This window comes from Pipistrellus kuhlii, unplaced genomic scaffold (assembly GCF_014108245.1).
Source record: "Pipistrellus kuhlii isolate mPipKuh1 unplaced genomic scaffold, mPipKuh1.p scaffold_m20_p_8, whole genome shotgun sequence".
Taxonomy (NCBI): Eukaryota; Metazoa; Chordata; class Mammalia; order Chiroptera; family Vespertilionidae; genus Pipistrellus; species Pipistrellus kuhlii.
Window position 1 is genome coordinate 53,814,008 of NW_023425584.1, and position 12,903 is coordinate 53,826,910.

At 38.3% G+C, this 12,903-nt stretch overlaps 1 protein-coding gene across 7 annotated transcripts in view; it reads right to left on the bottom strand.

Annotated features, from left to right (window-relative positions):
* Positions 1–12,903, bottom strand: part of KLHL2 (kelch like family member 2) — a 77,692-nt gene that overhangs the window by 52,242 nt on the left and 12,547 nt on the right. For 2 of the 7 annotated variants that reach the window (XM_036423226.2, XM_045576889.1), the window contains 3 exons: positions 11,234–11,359; positions 7,335–7,382; positions 2,956–3,062 (listed from right to left, as the gene is read on the bottom strand). In XM_036423226.2, the coding sequence (XP_036279119.1) occupies positions 2,956–3,062; positions 7,335–7,382; positions 11,234–11,359 (281 nt within the window). Of the gene's footprint in view, positions 1–2,955; positions 3,063–7,334; positions 7,383–11,233; positions 11,360–11,571; positions 11,742–12,903 lie in introns of those variants that run through there. The other 5 variants (XM_036423227.2, XM_045576892.1, XM_045576890.1 and 2 more) reach the window with 4 other exon arrangements.

The window sequence follows — 12,903 nt, forward strand, 5'->3', positions numbered from 1 at the left end:
AGAAATTAAAATATCTGTCCACACCAAGAACTACACATGAATGTTCACAGCAGCATTACTCATACCGGCCAAAACCTGGAAACAACTCAAATGCCCATCAACCGGTGAATAAACAATCAAAATAGGGAATATTCATAACATGGAACCTATTCAGCAATAAAAAGGAACAAATTGATGATACATACTATGACATGAATAAACTTAAAAAATTTTATGTAGGGATAAAAAGGTTCTAAAATATATTTATGGTGCCCTAACCGGTTTGACTCAGTGGACAGAGCATCGGCCTGCGGACTCAAGGGTCCCAGGTTCAATTCCAGTCAAAGGCATGTACCTTGGTTGCAGGCACATCCCCAGTAGGGGGTGTGGTGCAGGAGGCATTTGATGAATGTTTCTCTCTCATCGATGTTCCTAACTCTCTATCCTTCTTCCTTCCTCTCTGTAAAAAAATCAATAAAATATATCTTAAATAAATAAATAAATAAAATATATTTATGGTGATGTACCATTCATTAAATTTACTAAAAATCACTGAATTCCACACTTTAAGTTGGTCAATTTTATGTAAACTATGACTCAATAAAATTGTAAAAAAAAAAAAAAAAATCCACACCCAATGGAGGTAATCAGTTCACATTTTATAGGTGCCAGAAATTAACATAGTATCCCTGTTTTGCATCCATCTTAGCACATAATAGTCCAAAATTTGACCAAGTATTCTCAGGCAGAAATAGATTGAACTGCAAGAAGTGCCCACCTGTAAGAAAACTGAGATACACTAGGAATAAAAGACTCAAATGTCTTATCAGAGCTTTTAATAATTGATAGACTCAAAGCTCCATATTCATAAATTGCATGTCAACTAAAACATGAACAGTTGAGAACCACTGGACAAAAAAAAATTTTTTTTAAATAAGGGACACTGAAGTGTAGTTAAATTATAAAGGAAACAGAAGAAAGATAAAGACATAAGAATGCCATCTCCAGCATCCATGTCTCTAGATATCTAAGGCTGAGAAAGTGTTGCCTTTAAAGAGGAAAGGAAACTAACCTTAATCTTGTAGTTTTAAGTTGATAATTATATTTCTGTAACTATGGAAATGACAATATTTTCAAAATTGTCTAAGACTTTCTCAATCTTCAATTCTTACAGAATATCCCATTTAGGAATTGAGAGTAAATAATATTCTATATGATAAAGAACTAATATGCTAATTAGATCAAACAGCCAAACAACCTTCCAGACCAGACAAAGCAGGGGCTGCGAGGGGCTTCGAGGGTCAGCTGATGTAGTCAGGACTGCAAGGACAAAGTCCCTTGCACGAATTTCGTGCATTGGGCCTCTAGTTAATAATAATAGGCATGATAATTACTACCAACATTGTCTATGTGCCAAGCAAAGTGCTACGAAATTCACATATATGATCTCATTTAATCTTTGCAAAAACCCTAAGAAGTTAGAAATTTTACTTCTTCTTAGGGTTTTTGCAAAGATTAAATGAGATCATATATGTGAAAATCATCCCGATTTTCCAGATGGGAAAATTGAAGCACAGATTGATAAAGCGATATAGTCAAGCACAGATTGATAAAGTGACTGATGATCCCAAAGGTCTGATAATTCTGACAAGGAAGTGGCAATAGCAGTGACATCTGAAGAAAGGACACTTACAGAGAATAGAACTTTATTAAGGAATTCCTAAGTTAAATCAGCACGTTTCAAATTGAATCCTCCTCTTATAAGCCTGGAGATTATGTTTATCAAAGTGTTCAAAAGTAACAAACAAGATGCAAATCAAGAGACTGAAGGGACCACCCCCCTCCCCAGGACATAAAAATTTGACTACTCCACTTTTGCCTTTTCAAATCACTCAGTAAACGCATTTCTCCAAATCACTATCCCAACCTGGCTCACAGCTGCTCAGCCATCCTTCCCACAGTCTGGATTATTTGACTCAGTTCAGGAACAGCAAGACTTCAATAGGCTGAAAAGTGAGGTGACCTCCAGACTTCTCTCTATTCCCAAAACACTAAGCCCATTCTCTCCACATGGCCTTCTATACCCATCTTCATCTGTGTAAACCCTTTATTTCCATTACTTTTCAGGAAATGTCAGATCCTCCTCTCAATTCTGCATCACTGCTCTGGGCACACAGATCTTCCTTACACTATTACTTATTTAACTGTGCACACCTCATCTCCCCAGTGACACAATAAGCTACTGAGGCAGGAAGCACTCTTACACCGTGCTGTAACCTGGTAACACTGTTAACCACAGGAATTACATAATGTCTAAAGCATGAATAACTTTGTGTCTGTGCTCTTTTGTACTGCTACACTTGTATTTATAAGAACTTCATTGCACCTGCCAGTACTCTAAAATGGCATGCTCATTGTTGGAACTTCATTTCTTTGTTTAAAATTTTTTATGTTTAAATTTTTTTAAAAGAATGAAGCTAAAGACTTTAAGTGTGGCAGGCACAATTTTTTTCCCCCCCCCAGAAGAACTAAAATAATTCTATATATTTTTATAGATGTCTAAGTATACGTCCTATTTTTTAAGTTTTTCCAAATCAAAGGACATTAAATAAACATCTCTTTGGATGAGACTAACATGAGAATCATTTGAAAATGTGTAAAATAGTGAAGGATTTTTTTTGCCAAAATAATAAAATGCCAGAAGCTGTTATAAATGGCAAAAAGGTAAACTGAGTTGACATTATGTAAATATAAATGTACAGGAAGAAAATGGAGGGTAAAGTTGTATGAGTATGTAATGTATACATACACACAGCATGATTACAACAATGAAAGATGAGAATCTGGAACAAAGCAGGAATTCTCTTGCATTACAATGCTTCACTTCATAAAAGTAAATGTTAATTAAAAAATACAGAAAGAAAAGCCCAGATTTGCATACATTTTAAAAATAGCCATAACTAAAATATTTCATACCTGTAAACATGGCGTGAAAATAAGGACTGCAGGCGGCCAGCACCACTCTATGAGCAGAGATTTCCATGTCTTCAGCCACAATTGTGACATCACACAGCAAATTTTGACTGTTTACAAAGCACAGAGAAAAAAATTTAATGATACCAATAATAAATGTCCTGAGCATCTGATGCAAAAATGTTACAGGAAAAGCCCACTTTCTTAAAGTTGAGACTATCTAAAAGTTACCATCCTTTAGAAAAGGATTCCTAAACAGGAAGTACATAGAAAACTCTTGTAGCAAAGGCCCGACATGCTGTGGCCCTTACTCAGAATCTTGCCTTTGTTTAACAGAAAAGTATTTCCAACCTTGATTACTGATTCCACAAATTAAAGGAAATTACTGGCAGCAAACCACTGATGGACTGTACAAAGAGAGAATGTTTTAATTAAGAATAGCATCAGCAGGAAGGGGAAATGGCAGTCTGACATTAAGATAAAGACAAGATAAAACACATGTAGGAAATTAAACTGGGTTGAAGTACCAAAAACACACATATTCAAAATAACCCTGGGTCATCACAAAAGTAAAATTAAATATAATTTCACCTGCTGCTTTAAAGGCATTTGGACATTTGAAACTCAACCTAATCAATGCAAAATACTTTGTGCCTCAAGGCCCGAAAATATTTCCACATATAAAATTAAAAAGCATTTTGTTATCCTAAACCATTATTTTACCTTAAGCCATTATTCAGCAAACTTACCTCCAATTCTAAACTATCCATTTTAATTCATTCATGGGTATGTGGGGTAAGCACTTTTTACATGCTATACAAACTGCTCGATGAGATTCTCTAGCTTAATAAAAGTGTCTTTTTGGGGGGGAAAAAAAAGAAAAAGAAAGAAAAGAAAGGTTGCTGATGCTTATTCCAGAACAAGCAGGAAGGCACCAACTCTAAAAGTGACTCATAGTCATGTTACCAATGGCTGAAACAGGTGTGGGGAAACCAAGTCCTTTCTTGGCACCTCAACTCTCTGAGCACTGAATTTATATGTATAGCATGCATAAGTCACACTTCATACAATCCTGCCTATTTCCTCTACTATTCTTCCTATTTCCTCCAAGAGTTGCCTGCCTGCTTCTGTAAGTTTCTAGAAGCTTATTAGCAACATTTTCACAAGAGTTTAACCAAGTCCTGTTAGTTTTCCACTTTTCCACACTGTTTACAAACTTGTTTCTGTAGGGTTAATGAAAAAAAAAAAAATAATAACTTTCAGAGAAAGTATTCGCATCTATTTTCCCTCCAGTGCAGGAGAAACTGTAAGAAACATCATGGCCCCTGGCACCAGGGATGACTGCTGTCGTGGGCCTCACGGGCGATGAGCCTGCTCTGCCCTTCAGACTTAAGTATAGATCATGGGTGGTGCTGATGTAATGGCTCATGATGCTGTATGAGACATCAGGCAGGTCCCACGTTAGAGTCATAAAAGGTGGCATAATGTCTCACGAAGCTGTCATTCCTCCACATCACTAATCTGCGATTCTTCCATCAGTGTGGAGAACTGACAAGGTCTACCATCTGCTCTGAGAATATACAACCACTCTGCAATTTTACGAATTGCATGGGTTCACAAATAACCAGGATGAGAAAAATCGGCAGTGTTTTCAGGATGATGCTATGCAAGAGCTTTACCTGCACATATTATCCCATTCAGACCCCACCACAATCTTATGAGGTAGATATGATTGATTTTTAACCCAAAAATGTACAGCTGGGAAAGCCAAGATTAAAGATGAATAAGCAGCCCTGGCCAGTTTGGCTCAGTGCGAACTGAAGGGTCCCAGGTTCAATTGCAGTCAAGGGCTCGTACCTTGGTTACAGACTCCTCCCCAGCCCAGGCCCTGGTCAGGACATGAGCAGGAGGCAACCAATCGATGTGTTTCTCTCACATCAATGTTTCTATCTTTCCTCTCTCTTCTACACTCTCTTAAAAATCAATAGAGAAATATCCTTGGGTGAGAATTGGAAAAATAAAGAAATACCAGAATTCAAATTCACACAGACAAGCTCCAGAGGTCTCTTAACCACTACACAAATCTATCCTAAGTTGTGTGGTTTTAAGATGTGTTACAGTATGAATAAAACAGGGAATAGAAAGTATAAATTAGCCCTTGCCAGTTTGGATCAGTGGAGAGTGTCAGCCTGAAACTGAAGGGTCTCGGGTTCGATTCCAGTCAAGGGCAAGTGCCTTGGTTGCAGGCTTGATCCCCCATCCTGGTTGGCGCACATGTGGGAGGCAGCCAATTGATGTGCCTCTCTCCCTCCCCTCCACTCTCTTTGAAGATCAATAGGAGGATATCTTCAGGCGAGGATTATAATAAAAAAGACAGTATGAATTATAAATGTGTAAGTTATAAATAACACCAATTTATTATGTGACACAATATATATTAAAAACTAGTTTTAAAGTTGTATATACAGTATAGTTTATAAAGGTCCAATTTTAGGCGGTTTTTAGCACTACCTCTTCAAGAATATTTAGAAAAATCAAAGTTTATTTGCTCATTCAACAAGACCTTGCAGGATCATCTCTGCTTGAGACTAGCAGAAAGGACTGAGAATCAAAGATTACAGAATAGAGTGGAAAGCACCATTGTAAAGATGCTTTGGAAATAGGGGATCATCTAAATCAGACTGAGGGGCAGAAAAAGCTTCCTGCAGTTACTGTCCTTAAGCTGAGTTCTAAAAACAAGTCAATGTTAGCAGATGAAGAAGGAACAAGAGAACTCCAGACAGACAGAACAGAATGTGCTGTTGCATGGCGACCTGGAACAGCGAAGCCCAATGGGGACGTGTGGAAAAGGAGTGTGAAGAGGCAGAGGGTGTGAACAAAGGAGAGGAGGGGTGGGCCGGCAGGCAGTCCGCAGAGCTGCACAAGTCTCTCAAGAAGAGGGTCATCTGCATTTTCCTACTGTGGGGGGAGGTTAAATCTGGACACAACTCAAACATCAGTCACGCGCATCTCTATGCCTCTTTTCCTCATCAGTGATCCCTCCTAGTGCTCTAGCTTCAAGATGGAATCTAAGTGGAATTACATTTGAACACCTCAACATCACACAATTAATTATATTCAGCTTCAATTACAATTATTCATTGATCCAATACTTGTAACATAACACCTGCTGGGTGTCACATAATTAGTTTACTAGCTGATGTTAACTAGTAAGGTAAAAACATTCCCAAACTAGTAATGTGGTGCCACACCCTGGGTGAGGTCACAGGGAGTCTAAGGGCCACACTGCAAATCAAAGACATAGTTTCAGTGTTCAATTTTTATTTTGTCTCTAGATTTTAAAACAGCACTCAAAGACAAGATAGACCTGACCAACTTTGTAGCTTTCAGCCAGTTTGTGTCTACTGAGTCTGGCCCTTACCTCTTTCCAAATGTGAATGCTCACCAGTTGAATGACTCTGGGGTGAGAAGAAAGGAGCAACAAACAAAAAGTCTGGCAATAAAAATAAGAGAAACTTGTTTCAGCAGCCCACACCCAGTCTACATGGTGAGTTTCTGAGTTTATGTTCCTCTATCTTATGTTATTACTTAAAATCTAATAAGTGAATGGACTGTGGAAGGAAAAGGCTTTCAGAATAATGAGATACAGTTGCTATTTAGCATAATTTGCAATTGCCCATTCATATCCAGTGTGGCTAACTGGGTGCCAAGCACTATGTCAGTTTACCACAATAAGCAAGATAATGTACATGATACCCTGTTTCCCCAAAAATAAGACAGTGTCTTATATTAATTTTTGCTCCCAAAGATGCACTAGGTCTTATTTTCAGGGGATGTTTTATTTTTCCATGAAGAATACGGTACACATTTATTGTTAAATTAAAATAAAGGAAATTTATTACCTGTATACGGTAGTTGTCAACACAAACCAGACAAACTATGAATCCTACAGTATCAGGAATTTATTTATTCAATGACAATCATGTCATTATCTTCTGGAACATCATCATAACAATCCAATTCCTAAATTTCCTGGTGAATTTCTTGTGACTCCATTTCTTTCAGAATCAGTAGACCAAATCTCTCATGTTTAGCCTGGGGGGGGGGGGGCTTATATTTATGGGGATGCCTTATATCGATATTTCACTCAGAAGGAAACCTATAAGTAGGTCTTATTTTCGGAGGATGTCTTATTTTCTGGGAAACATGGTAGCAAGGAATTTACAGTCGAGCAGGAAAAACAGACAAGCTAACAGGTAAATTGACTAGTAAATGGCGCAAGTTTGGGGTGTTTGGGAACACACAAGAGAGGCCAACTCTATGGGGGCTTTGGAAAGAAGTTGCTTCTAAGCTCAAATCTGAAGAACAGGAGTTACACAGACCTTATGTAAAACTCAGATGGCACAAAAAAATAAAAGGCGCTCCATCTCCCAAATGAAATGACATCATGAGAATGGGTCCTTCCCCAGGGGCGAGGTGGGGGGCAGAGAGAATAAAACTGCTTTGAAAATTAATAAAACATGCCTAAACATACCAAGACATTCTTTGATTTTCTGATATAAAATGAATGCATTCTTAAAACTAGAAAAACATCACTGTTGTATATATATCTTCTTAAAGTAAAATGTGCCATCGATATCAAAAATAATTAGTCGTCACATGAAACAAGAATTTACTTTCCGCTGGAAGTGGGGGTGGTGGGCAGCCGACATATCATCTGTCCGCCTTTCTTCCTTGGGTGTCAAAGAAAATCTGGAGGCACTTCCTGCCACATGGCAGGAAATTCAAGTAACAATTGAGGTGCCAGGCTGGTGAAATGCGCTCTTAGTCAGAGTGCCCTGGGACATCTTGGAAGAGCATCAGGTGTTAGGACAAAAAAAAAGGCAAGACATTAAAAAAAAAAAAAAAAAAAAAAAAAAAAAAAAAAAAAAGGGGGGGGGGGGCAAGAGTTCATTTTGCTGAAAAGCATTCTCACAGGAGAAATCCACCACCTCATCCCCTTCTCTGACATCCCCTGAAGTACTAGAGTAGGGGATGGGCAAGTCTGATACTGTTTTTGGCTCCCATGCAGCCCTTTTGGGCATGCGAGCTGATTTCGAAGGAGAACCAAGCTTACAAATACTTGTTGAATGCACTGTTTAGTAGTGACTGCAGGATTTCCATTATGTTACTCATGCTCACATGGGGTTGGGAAAGAGAGTTATACCTGGGCCTCCTGTCTAAAAAACCTCCAAAAACTAGTCTATATTAATTCTTGAACTTAAACCTTACAAAATCCTGTCCTCCCACTCCCACAACACCAGCTATGATTGGAAGAAAAGTGGCTTTTAAGTCCTCAAATTTCACTTCCATCAGGCAAAAATTCACAGAACTCTCTGGCAGACAACTGTTATTCTGCCAGTTAGAGGGGCAGCCCAAGGGCAGAGTGGTGAGAACAAGGAAGCTCTTTCCCAGAAGTCAGGAAACCACTCTCAGCCACCCTTTCCTGGCAGCAGGAAGTTGATGCAAGGACAGGAAATAAGAAGTGATTTTCAGCTGTACAAGGAGTAGGCCTCTTCAGAGATTTTTTTTTTTTTTTTTTTTTAAGAGTTACTCCAATGCCTAGAAGGGGTAAGAGAGAAGAGAATGGCATCAAATTAAAAAAAAAAAAAAAAAAAAAAAAAAAAAAAAAGTGGGGGAGCCTAGTGAATCCCAAAGAGGGTTCATTTTTTAAGACATTAGCAGTTGATGACTTCTTTATACAATCCTGGCTATCCACCTGGCAGCCAACACTCTCCAGCTATTCAAAGGTCATTCTTTGTTCTGAAAATCAGTATCAACTACCCAGCTGGTGACACGCTAGCTCCTGAAATGGTGCAACACAAAGAACATGAAGGTATACTTCACAGCCATATAGTTCACACCCAAAATGAAACAAAGAGGCGAATGGAAGCTATAGCTAAATAATCCTAGCAGGAGGCAAGGGCACTTGGCCTGCAGGTAAGCAGGAAAAAAATCTCATGGGCTCCGGGAATGGCAGAGTCAGTGAACCTTAGATGCACCTCGTCCACTCCCCTTACTGTATAATTAAGAGGCACTCACACAACTGGTGGAAGGCCACAACTACCATGTCCCAAGGAAGTGGAGAAGAAATGTGAATAGGACTATTAAAAGTCAGCCTTGCCTGGTTGGCATGGTTCAGTGGTTAAGCATCAATCTATGAACCAGGAGGTCACAGTTTGATTCCCAGTCAAGGCACATGCCAGGTTTCAGGCTCTACACCAGTAGGGGGTGAGCAGGAGGCAGCAGGTCAGTTTCTCTCTCAATGTTTCTCTCTTATGGATGTATCTATCTCACTAACCCTCTCCCTTCCTCTCTCTCAAGTCAATAAAAATATGTATATTTTTTATAGTCAGTCTTTCTAGACTTTTCAAAGGAAAAGAAAAGCCACCTAAAGATCTGTCTTAAAATAACCTATATTCTTACTTTTCTTTCAATTCCACTTAGGAACCACTGCATTTTGCATTCTAATAATTACTGTTGTAATGGGATTAAAATACTGAAACAGCATGGCCAAACTTGCTGGGTAATTTTTTCCCAAAGACTAAATGAAAACCTACTTATTAGAAATGTTGTCAGAATAAGACTAGGAAGGAAGCAAATCAACCATCCAATATTCATTTTAACTTTTTCTTGTCCCTCTCTCTTCAATCCACTCTCCCACCCAGAAGCCAGTGTGCTCTTTGCAAAATACAACTCTAATCATGTCACATCCCTGCTTAAAATTATTTAATGGCTTTCTCCCGGGAACTCCTGATAAAGAACAAAATGCATAAGATCCTAAAAACGCTGGCCCTCACCTTCCCACGCACCTTCCTCTCTTGCCATGACCTCCTGGCCATCTGTGCCCCAGCTGCTCCTGAGTCCTCTCGTGGGGCCAGCTCCCTCCCATCATAGACTTGAGCACTGCCATTCCCCAGCTAGAACACAGTCCTCTAATCTCTCTCACTCCATCTGGACTTTATTTCCTTACCTCTATTTCTTTTCAGATCTCAGCACAATTATTCCCATCTTCTCAGGGAAGCCTTCCTTCATAACTTGTTATCTGCCTTCATATCCCTTCTTATAGAACTAACTGCAACTGGAATTATTTATATGATTCTTTGACTGATTAATAACTGTTTCGTATAGTCAACCATAAGCCCCATGAGGACAGTAACGATGTCTGTATTGGCTCACCATTGCATTCCCACCAGTAGATAAAGTTATTAACTCTTTAATTAAAGAACAAATGAACAGACAAGACAAAGCACAGAGACTTTAAAGGAAAGTTTAGGTCACTCTGTTTTTAGCCCAAACTTTTAAATATATGGGGGGAAAATGTCTTTCATAAAATGCTAAGAAAACAAAAACAATACTGTACATACATACATTAGTCTCTTAGTTAAAAAAAAGAAAAGCTACTCCTATTTCAATCCACTTTTAAAGTCACTCTTTTCATTACAGTGACTCTTAACACATCTGAGAATTACCTAAGCAATGGGTAAGTTCCTAAAATTACTACCACCACCACCAAAGAGAGAGTTACATTCTTCACTGTCTAAAACTTTTCTTTCCATATTCTTTGTGATAAGTTAGGAACCCTAGACTACCACTGTCCAATAGAAATACAACACAAATCACAATTTTCTAGTAATTATATTTAAAAATAAACAGTGAAACAAATTTTTTTTAAATATATTTTATTGATTTTTACAGAGAGGAAGGGAGAGACATAGAGAGCTAGAAACGTCGATGAGAGAGAAACATCGACCAGCCGCCTCCTGCACACCCCCTACCGGGGATGTGCCCGCAACCAAGGTACATGCCCTTGACCGGAATCGAACCTGGGACCTTTCAATCCGCAGACCGACACTCTACCACTGAGCCAAACCAATTTCAGCAAGTGAAACAAATTTTAATAATACTATTTAACCCAAAATATTTAATATATCATCATTTCAAAATGTAATCAACATTTTAAAACATGTTAATAATTATTTACCATTCTTTCTTTTGTACTAAATCGTGGAAATCCATTATGTTCCTGCTTACGGAACATCTCAATTCATATTGAGCCACAAGATCAATATGGCTACCATTCACACTTCTAATCAATTATTTGCTCTCTTTCTTCCTTTAAAACACTTGCAGAAAAGGCTTTTAAAAAGCAACAGTGAGGCAAGAGGAGTATATTTACTATAAACAGCTGAAAATTAAAGGGAAGACACCCATGTTTACGTGTATGTTAATGTAATGATACCTTCTTAATTCGTTCATGACTTTAAAAGCTTTCTTCACATGCCAAGGATTCACTGTCACTGGGCAGTGTTTTTCAGTACTATCATCTTTTGAATCGACAGGCTTCTGGTGACCCTGCTTTGTGCATCTGTAGATAAAAGAAAAGAACAAAAAACAGAAAAAGACCTTATTAAAGATAATTTAGTTTAGGCTTTTCAGGCTGCAACACAGATACAGGGAATACCCCCTTCCACACTTCTTTAGAAGTCTCACAGTATAGTACATGCCAATGTAGGATTAAGAGGCAATTCAGAACATTCTAATGGTCACTATGAACTTAACAAAAAGGTGGGTAATTACCTCCCTGTCAATGATGAGCACCAAAAATTCTGTAAACATGGCTCAGCAGACCCTTCCAAATAAAATGCAAAGAAATTATCTCCTCTGTTGGATAACTTGGTAAATGATAGAGCCAAGTAAGAGGCATGTCTGACTCTCAAGCTTATTCCTTTCATTAAGTTTCCACATCATTTCCTGCATTTAGCAATGAATATTTAATTTCATATTTAAATTTATAATTTTAAGAACACAAGGCCATATTGGTATTACTGTATAAATTATTCTTCTAAGACTTGGAAGCCAAAAAATAGCAAATAAAATCAGGGTACCCAGGAGAGGGTTGAAATTAACTGCTAATGGACACAAGGGAACTTTGATAAAATGGCTGTACAACTTTAGAAATTTACTAAAAATCACTGAAGTATACAATTATGTGGGTGAATTTTATGACATGTAAATGATATCTCAGTAAATTCATTAAGTAAAATAATCAGATTACCAAATTAAGCCTTACAAAATCTCTCTCTCTCTCTCTCTCTCTCTGCCTCTCTCTCTCTGTGTGTGTGTGTGTGTGTGTGTGTGTGTGTGTGTGTACCATATATCTCACATAAGAACAACAGGCAAACATCATTAGTTATTGTGTTTCTCTTCATAACTCTTTCCTGACACATTTCTGAAAGGCTGATTCATTTTTAAAAATACTATCTTTCACTAATTCATTCAGCAAATATTTCTTGGTGGCCCACTATGTACCAAGCACTGTAATAGGCTCTTGGAATACATCACTAAACAAAGATCCCTGTCCTCACAGAGCTTGGAGTCTACTGTGTGGCATTGGGAGAGGGGGGAGATACACACAACAAATCATGAAAGTATGAGGCTCATTAGACAATGATAAGAGCTATGGAAATAAGAAAAGGGACAAGGCACAGAATCAGGAGTGCATAGTGAGACCAGAACTAGGTCAGGCAGGGGCAGGGGAGTGCAGATCATGTAGGGCCTCGTTGGACACTGTAAATACTTTGGCTTTTACCCTGGAGTGAAATGGGGAAGTACTGCAGAAGAGTAACAAATCCAACTTATATTTTCAAAGGATCATTTTGGCTGCTGGTTGGGAATAGTCTATGTGGGTAGAAGATGAAAGGGGAAAAGCTATTTAAGAGAGTAATGCAGTGGGAGATGAAAGTCACTCAGAGCAGGGTAGTGGCAGTGGACACAGAAGCAGTGATGAAGTGGCTCAGTTCTGATATATTTTAAAGGTAATGTCAATAAGATCTGTCATAAAATGAAAGATTTGTTCTCATATGGCATGTCAAGAAAGTCAAAACGACTCCAAGGTTTTTGGCCTTAGCA